This window comes from Martes martes (assembly GCF_963455335.1).
Source record: "Martes martes genome assembly, chromosome: X".
NCBI classification, from domain to species: Eukaryota; Metazoa; Chordata; class Mammalia; order Carnivora; family Mustelidae; genus Martes; species Martes martes.
The window spans coordinates 52,745,945-52,755,497 of NC_137897.1; the positions used below are offsets into that span (position 1 = coordinate 52,745,945).

The following is a 9,553-nucleotide window of genomic DNA, read 5'->3' on the forward strand; positions in this document are numbered from 1 at the left end:
CTGCTATAAATATCAGGGCTCATGTACCTCTTTGAATCCATACTCTTGTATCATTTAGGTAAATACCTAGTAGTGCACTTGCTGGGTCACAGGGTAGATGTATTTTTAACTTTTTAAGGAACATCCATATTGTTCTTCAGCTTGCATTCCCACCAATGGTGCAAGAGGATTCCCTTTTCTCCACACCCTTTCAACACCTGTTGTTTCTTGTGTTGTTAATTTTAACCATTCTGACAGGTGTGAGTTTGTTTCTCATCATAGTTTTGATTTGTATTTCACTGGTGTTGAATGATCCCAAGGATATTTTCATGTGTCTGTTAGCCATCTGGATGTCTTCTTTGGAAAAATATCTATTCATGCCTTCTGCCCATTTCTTAACTGGATTATTTGTTTCTGGGGGGTTGAGTTTGATAAGTTCTTTATAGATTTTGGATACCAGCCCTTTATCTGATAGACATTTTCAAGAATCTTCTCCCATTTTGTAGGCTGCCCTTTAGTTTTGTTGATTGTTTCCTTTGCTGTGCAGAAGCGTTTTATCTTGATGAAGTCCCAATAGTTCATTTTTGCTTTTATTTCCCTTGCCTCCAGAGACATGTCTAGTAAGAAGTTGTTATGGCCAGGATCAAAGAGGTTTCTGCCTGTGTTCTTCCCTAGAATTTTAATAGTTTCCTGTCTCTCATTTAAGTCTTTCATCCGTCTTGAATTTATTTTTGTGTATGTTGAAAGAAAGTGGTCCAGTTTCATTCTCTTACATGTGGCTGTCCATGTGGCTGTCCATGTGGCTGAGTCCCCCAGGCTCCTTAGTCAGGTAGTACTTTTAAAAGAAAACATGACTGGGAACGCCTGGGTGGTTCAGTCAGTTAAGCATCTGCCTTAGGTTCAGGTCATGATCCAACAGTCCTGGGATCGAGCCCACATTGGGCTCTCCACTCAGAAGTGAGCCTGCTTCCCGCTCTCCCTCTGAAACTCCCTCCACTCATGCTCTATCTCTCTTCTCTCTTCTCTCTCTTTCTCTCTCTCTCTCTCACACATACATGGATAAATAAAAAATCTTAAAGAAAAAGAAAGAAAACCTGACTGTCCACTTGGACAGTCATCAAATTTCAAATCTCAGCTTGCAGAGGGAAAAGAAGCTATAAGTCTTACATTGTACTTTGTCAGTTTCTCCACTGAAATAACCCTTGTGCCCATGAAGAAATAGGCACAAAAGTGGGAGAAGATAATTATTTTTTATGAATTTTTATCTTAAAATTCATGTAGAGTTGTCATTATATTCCACAATGTGATTAAGAAAAAAATATTTTAAGTTACTAAACATCAAGAAAAGTATGATACTTTGTGGGGTTTTTTTGTTTGTTGTTGTTTTATTATTTTTTGTTAAGTTTTTTAAATTTTTAATTTTTTTTCAGTGTTCCAAGATTCATTGTTTATGCACCACACCCAGTGCTCCATGCAATATGTGTCTTCCTTAATACCCACCACCAGGCTCACCCAACCCCCCACACCCTCCCCTCCAGAACCCTCAGCTTGTTTCTCAGTGTTCACAGTCTCTCATGGTTTGCTTTTTTAAAGATGTTTAGTGGTTTTCTAAATTTCTTCTTGTTTAAAAAGTGCAGAGATAAGTATGAAAAGATACATGTTTACACATCTAGCCTTTTTTCTCTTTTCTCTCCACTTATATTTACCTTTTTCTAAATGCATTGTATAGCTAAAAAATGATTTTTTAAAAATATTTTAAGGATATTAGAGATTTCTCCCCCCTTTTTATGGTAAGGCAAATGGTAAAAGCAACCTATACTTACAATGCAGCTATCATGTACCAGGCTCAGGAGAAAGGGCTTAACAATTTAATGTAATTCTCACGAAAGCCCTTTAGGTTAGAAAATATCCCCAGTCTCCAGATGAGAGTTCAAAGCCCTGCTGAGTTGACATTCATCTACCAGACAAGGAAAATTAGTCTGTGACTTCTGCATTTCACCTTGGTTCCAAAAGTCTTTGGGGAACTTGCTTAAGGTAGTCAGACCCTTTAATGTATTTTCAAGTCTGAGAGACAAACAGACTGAGATGATAGCTAAGAGCTAAAGATTTCTGAGCCCAATTTCCCCATAGTTGAACTGGCATTTGTAATGTCACTAGTAATCCACTTTTATTTAATTAATTGTGAAACTGTTGAAGAAAAGCAAGTCGTATTCTGGTTTGGGAAACTTGCATTTTATATAGCAGCACTGTTAGACTCATGAAACTGAACGTCCTGCATAAGGATAATAAATAAGCGTGTAACCCAGGGGAGGCAAGAAGAAATGCAAATACTGCATGCAAATTCTGAACTTACTTGTTCTCAAAGCAAACCTCTGCTGTTCTTGCACTTAAGACGTTATTTAGGAAGATATTAGAAACTTCTCAGGTTGTTATTTTTTCTTTCACTATGTGCTATTATAGCCACACAAAGCATGCATGTATCATATAAGTTAGTCATACAGCATAATAATAAAATGAACACTCAAGAGTCTGGTTAAAGAATAAGAACATTAAAACCAGTTTTTGTTTGTTTGTTTACTGCTCTAACTCCAGGACCTAGAATCGTGCCTGATATGTAGTAGACAATAAATATTTTTGAATGAATGCATAAATCAACTTGTATCCTCCTTTCTTATATCATTAACCACAGTCTCCGCATAGAAATAACTGCTATCCTATATTGCAGATTTATCATTACCTTGTGTGTATGTGTTATTTCATATATATGTATGTATGTATATACATACATATATGTGTGTGTCTATGTATGTATGTGTATGTATGTGTATGTATACACACATATAATACATATATATATATATTATATATATTATATATATATTCCCAAATTATATATTTATATATATATATAAATATATGTATATATATTTATATATATTATATATATATATTATATATTGTTTACTTTTGCCTTTTTTTGGAAATGCATGTAGTAGAATCATATAATATGTAGGCTGTTGTAATTTATGCATTTTATGCAATATTTGCTGGTGAGATTCACCTACACGTACCTGTATTCTCTTCCTTGTCATTGCTGTGTTGTGGTTTATTGAGTGAGTGTGCTGTAATTTGGCCTTTCTCCTCTTAGTGGATGCTTATCATTTTTGCCTTTATGAATAAATCTGCTATGACCATTTCTATACATGCTTCCTGGTACAAATGTATATGAGTTTCTCAGGGATATAAACCTGAGATAGGGACTCTGGTTGTAATTTTCATTTCCAATGCCCAAAGGTCAACCCATGAGGCAGAACTGAAATGTGCCTTTTGTCCACACTAGGTCAGGGTCAGTAAGAATGCTGTCCAAAAATATTTTTCCAGAAAAAGGAGGGGTAGGTAGGCAGAGACCAACCAGCCTGGAGAGTTTAACAGACATCTCAGGCCTTTAGTCAAAATGGCTTGTAATTAGGAAATGTTCAGATTCTAAAATTGTCTTTATTATTTCTCTTCTTCTTCCTCCTCTTTTATAGTTATTTTTTAAATAGTGCATTTTATTAAATTTATATCTAATAAAATATTGATGACTTTCTTCAATCTTTAAGTATTGACTATAAATTTGATTAGATTATTTTGAACAATTTAAACTTTATTTTAAAATAAAGAAGATGAAAATGTATGTTCCTTAAAGGCTCTTTTCAAAAAGACATCTTATTTATGCAGGTTTCCATATTGTATATCTAATATTTATTTTCCAGTCATCTGATAAAAATTACTGTATTTCTCATTATCATCTCATTTACCCCTATATACTTTTATAACTTTCAAAAAAATTCCTATCTTTGAGGTGCTTCCTTATCTGCAGTAATCTGTACTCTGCTTTATTATGTTATCTATTATGTTATTTTACAGTTTCTTACTTCCCGTCTGTCTTCTCTACTAGATAATAGGTTTCTTAGAGGAAGTATGTAATGTATTGATTGTCACAAAATCCCCAGCACCGAGCCCTTTGTTTGGTTCATAGGTCTAGGTGCTAGGAGTTGAGTTATTCCATCTCACTTCAATCTTCAATTTTATAACATAGTTAGTCATGGGTTGTGAATCAGCGCTTTGGAGTCAGACTTACCTAGGATGGAATCTGGCATTTCCAGTTATGAGACGAGTGATCTTGAACATGTCCAATTTTACTGAACATCAGCTTCCTCTCTTACGATATAGAGATGATACAGAGCTACCTGGCATGGCTTTGAGGGAGATTAAATGAGATGATATATATGAAATGGCCTGGCACATAAAGTGCCTAAATACATTTTTTTAGTTTATTTGAATGTCTTGCATTAGTTCCAGAAATTTAAAAAAAAAAAAGAGGGAAAAGGATGAAGATACCTGCAAAAATAAAAACAAAAATCTTCTGCTTCTCCTTGTTTTGTGGATGAGAATGGGAATACATTTTTTTACCCAAGGAAATGACATTTTTAGCCAAAGGAATGATGCTTTTAACATTTGGCCTATTTATATATGGAAAGTGAGCTATTTGCCTGTGGAATTTGTGGTCCTGCTAGTCTTGTTTTGGTGGACAAACTTCTGCAGGCTTTCCAAAGTCAGGTTAAGAAAGGGAGAGCCTGTGGTGAGGTGGGGGGGGGTTGCAGATATAAGCCACCATAGCCAGCTGCTGGGTTTGCATATCAGCTAAACATTTTGAGTGGTTTCTGTCGTACTTGGGACTTGAATAAAGGCTGATATTTGTGTCTTAGAGGTAAAGTGTTAAATTTTCTTTGCTTTTGCCCTGCCAGGGCTGATCTGTGTTTATTAAGGGGAGGATAACATTTCATGCTTTTTTGGATCCTGATGACTATGCTGAGCATGATAATCAAAGAGCCATGTGTAGAAAGCGAGAGAGTGGCAAGAAGATGATAAGATAATGGAAACTGTATTGGATTTGCAGCCAAATATCCTGGACTTGCTGTCAGATCGTTTTGGGGTTCACCTCTCTGAATCTTTCTTCATATGATGTAATGAAAGAAAAAATATTTATCAGAGTTGTTTTGAAGTGTAGAAATCATCCAACACAGCAAATAGGCTGCCATTAAGGCTTCCTTTCCTTCCTTTCCTTCCTTTCCTTTATAAAGAAAAAGTGCTCTAAAAAATATGGTTACATTCCTATAGATGAGAATATGGGCAATTACCTTAGGCAGATTAACCCAGGAGGTCATTCGAATCTTGCTCAATGTTTAGACATAAGGCATAGGAGAGAAAAAATTTGACCTTTGCCTAGAAGAACCATGTTTTCATTTTTTAAATCTTGAATTAATTACTATGGGAGACTCAGAATTACACTTCTATTAAAGCTTCAGGATTGGCTTTCTGACCCTCTCCTTCACATCCACCTGAAAGGACTCAGACACAGATCTTCTTAAGACATAGGAAGTTTATATTAGGTGATCCCTGAAGCTCCATCCTAGCCTAAGGACCCTAAGAGTATTTTAATGGCCAAGTGTTGAGATGGTAGCCTGAGAAATTTCCAGCATTACTGTGTATCACTTCCCAACAAGAGCCTCAGGCATAAAGGATTCTGCTACTTTATGTTGTAGAATGAAGAGGAGGGGATGTTCATGTGATCTACAGAGATGACTAAAAAAAGTGAAGGAATTGGGGCGGGGGAGACCAAATTAGACTGGAATGATAATACAAATCATGATCCCTCACTTGTGTATTCATTTTAAAGGATTTTTATCCTTTATGCAATTTATGCTGCCACTTAGAACAGTAGTTCGGTAGGATGGGCAATATTATTGACAGGTGAGAGTGAGGCTCAGAGAGCTAGAGAAAAGCATACCAAACTGTTTTATTTAGACTTTTTTTGCCTTCGATCTCCCTTTGGATAAGGTGAGGCCATACAGCTGGGTTCAGACCATTTAACTGCTCTGAAATTGTTGCCAGAACCACCCTAAGTTAGATACTTTAACCTCAGGTTTCTGTCTTCATCCTTCCCTCATGTAAACTTAGCCCATGAGACTGGCTGATCCCAGAGAACTTCTTGGATTCCTTAGCAGGGTTCCAAAAGGTTCTGTCCACATGACAAGACACCCTACAAACATCATCCCTAGAAGAACGAGAAAAAAAAATCAGCTTCACACTGACTCAATTAAGTAAGGAATAATTTTATTTCATAAAAGTTAATAATTTATACATGTAGCTTGCTCCTGAAGACCTCAGACTTCTATCCTCTTATCTCTGCCAACCACTGACAATTACTGCATTGTTTCTCATGTGTCTTTTCAGTTTGGAGACTGCCAGAGATCATGTTCTACCCATTGACTATTACTTTCCACCCCAGAAGACCTGCCTGATCTGTGGCGATGAAGCTTCTGGCTGTCACTATGGAGCTCTCACTTGTGGAAGTTGCAAAGTCTTCTTTAAAAGGGCTGCTGAAGGTAAAGGGTCTTGCACACTCACATCATTTTCCCTTTCTCCTTTATCTTATATAGAGAGACACCAGTCTTCCTGAGACCAGGATTTTATTCTCTCAGAGAGGGCAGGACCCTCTCAAAGAACCTAAGAACCTAAAGAAGAAAGTTTTTATATTTGCTTGTCCCCTGGCTTTGGCAACCTTGGTAGTACAGACAATGTAGTCAATAACGGTGATCTTACATGGTGTTTAGAGCTTGGGGTGGTCCTAAGAATGGAAGAAAATCAATGATTTGAAAAGTTGTAATTTCTTCCCTGCTTGTGTTTCATTCTGCTGTGTAGTGAGGGGACAAAATGTCTTTATTAGAGAAGTTAGAAGTGGAGAAACCCCAACTGAGTCCCCACCTATTCTCTGTAGTGTATATGGGACTGTTCCTTCACAAAGTCTCCTCGGCCTCAGCCTCAGAAAGGAAGTGTTCTTGCTGTTCAGCGACCATTGGTCTGTGCACCTGTTCCCTCCTGCTACTGCCTCCTTGGGCCCTCTTTGCATTAGTAGCCCCCAAGTAAATAAGGATCGAGAATGATAAAATACTTTTATTCTTTCCATAGACTTTTCCTCAGGGCCTATCTATTGGTATAGTACCTCATGCTAAGTTGGATCTTGTATTTGGCTAAGTGGGCTCAAGCCCTGGCTTCTCAATCTTATTTAGTTTAGAACAATTCATGTCTGATCAGCTCCTAGAGGAGCTCAGCTTACATCCTACAATAAGAACTACCATTTCTAGACCTCCCATGTACGCTAGTGATTCCTTCCTTTGCAATAAACCTGGCCTCAAATCTCCTACTCATCCACTCCATCCTCCATCCTGTAATAAGGGCTTCTTTTCTCAATAGGACACTGATAAGCAGCCCCTAGACAGATCTATTCTGCTCTGGGGGCAAACCCTGTTGTCAAACACCAGCATCTACTCCTATATCCACTTTCCACAAAAGAAATACTCCCTGACAAAGCCTTTCCTACCCCCTCCCTGGCCTAGACGTGTTGAGTTCCAAGTCAGGACCAAAACAGTATTTCCTTAGTTAAGAACAACAAACCCTGTGGATGCTCATCGAAGTGGCGGGTATATAAGCCACACTTTTCACCAGAAATGTAAGGGCATCCCTCAGAGGATAACAGAAGCAACAGGGAGTTCTTGGCATCTAGAGAAAAGGTGCAAAACAGGTGTCCTTTCCTGGTTTTCCCATTAACAGCCAATTGGAATGGTGATTGTTTTTTCCTCATTTTAGACGGGTGGCAGGAATACCTATAAAACAGAAAATTGTTATTTTGTTTTCTTCCAGTCCCCATCGCAACAAGGAGACAGCCAGCTTTTAGTATTACTGAAAACATGGTGCATGTTCCTTCCATACCCCCAAGTGGCCTATTGCTACTGCACAAACTGAGCTAGTATAAGGTCCAGGGCCCCAGTACCGTCCCTAGGCAGTTTAGAAAGAGACACAGAGATCAGTTCCTGCCTTTCTTAAGAGTACTTACAGAATGATGCCTGTCAGAAAAGAAAGTGAGGAACAGTCTGAACACATCAGATCACCCTCAATTCCCCCAGTGAGAATCTGCTTCCTCCCCTTCCCCCATCATCCAGTAGGTCCTGCCTATAGAGCAGAGAATAAACCAGAGCACTCTTCTAGAGATAGTGTTGTCAGTAAGCCCAGACAACACAGGAAGAGCAGCCATATCAGTTGGGGAAAGAGTTCAAGTAAGCAACTGAGAAAGCAAATTCAATAGTCAGATAGATTAGATTGTATTTAATGCTGCCTCTGGGTTTTACAAATCTGCGTCACAATACTGTTGTTTATGGAAAACAGGGAAAGTGATCAAACATATTGTAAAAGGGAATATTTTGCTGTCATAACATATTCCACATGGGAGCTTTCTTCAGAAGTTGGGGCTGAAGAAGGGAGAAAGGCAGAATGGCAGCTGGCAGAGCTGCACTGTGTTGTGGATCTTGGGCTATTTGAGAATAAGGAAGTAGAAAGGGGTAATCACTCAACTTAAAGAATACTTGGAAATTCAGCAAGATCTCAAAATGCTCTAGACCTTAGAACCACTCAAGCTAGGGAAACTTGGTAATATTTTCTTTGAGAAAATGAGCCTCTGTGAACTCAGGGGGCTAAATACCCTTGACTGCTTGAAATATGAAAAGTCACAAATGGATTGCTTAGAAAGCTACGAAGCCCCTTGGTTCCTTTGGAATATGAACCCCAGGTTCCGGTCCTGAATCCTTGGAGGGATAAGAGAAGGTGGTTTATACACACAAATACACACACCCCAAGCAAATAAAAAAAGGCATTTTCTTTCTCATTCCATCTGTAAGGCTTGTTGGCTGGAGTTTACAGCTGTCATTATCTCTATTTGAAGGCAAGGGGTTGTCTTATTATCCACAGAGAACATTTATTGATTTTTTCCCCCTTTTTACAATGTGTCCTTATCACCCCAATGGCCTTTATGAAAGTGATTCTGAATCTGCCTTGTTGAAACTTGGAATTCCACCTGTCTTGGAGAGAGTGGGAACACAAATCTTTCTTTTCCTCATTTGTTTGTTGTTGTCAGTTAAGTCAGACTTATTCAGAGTGTTGATTACCACTTTATTCATGGTTTCAAAAATCTCTGGACTGGGCACAGGTACAAGACTTAAAAGCCTGGCACATCAGACAGAAATCCACTTCTAGCTTTGGTAGTTCATAAAGCATGAGGCTTTAATGCTGTCATTGGTGCAAGGCTCAGCACAGAGTCAATTGTTATCTAGCCAGATTTTCCTATAGAAGAAGAGGAAGAAGACGGAGCCTCATATTTTCTCATTGTCAGTAATTCTGGGAGTTTGGGGTGAGGATTAGGCTAGTCAGGGAGGTATCTGCATATTTTGATATTAAAAAAAAAATAACGATGCTAAGCCATGGGGATAAAATCACTAAAATCTGGTTGAGGAAAACTCGTGTGTGTGTGTGTGTGTGTGTGTGTGTGTGTGTGTGTGTCTGGGTGTGTGTGCATGTGTGCATACACGCTCGTGCAGTTAGAGGATGTTCTGTGGGCTAGAAACAGGCATGAGGAGAATCAGCTAGTTGATGGGGTGATGGGATGACCAGGGAAGTGACAGGGGAAGGCATATTGAAT

General features: G+C 38.4%; 1 protein-coding gene across 1 annotated transcript in view; it reads left to right on the plus strand.

Moving 5' to 3' along the window:
- Positions 1–7,832, plus strand: part of AR (androgen receptor) — a gene marked incomplete at both ends in the record, with an annotated part of 112,932 nt that extends 105,100 nt beyond the window's left edge. Inside the window, 2 exons of the mRNA XM_080795512.1 lie at positions 6,259–6,410; positions 7,726–7,832. Of these exons, the coding sequence (XP_080651638.1) occupies positions 6,259–6,410; positions 7,726–7,832 (259 nt within the window). The remainder of the gene's footprint in view (positions 1–6,258; positions 6,411–7,725) is intronic.
- Positions 7,833–9,553: the final 1,721 nt, after the last annotated feature.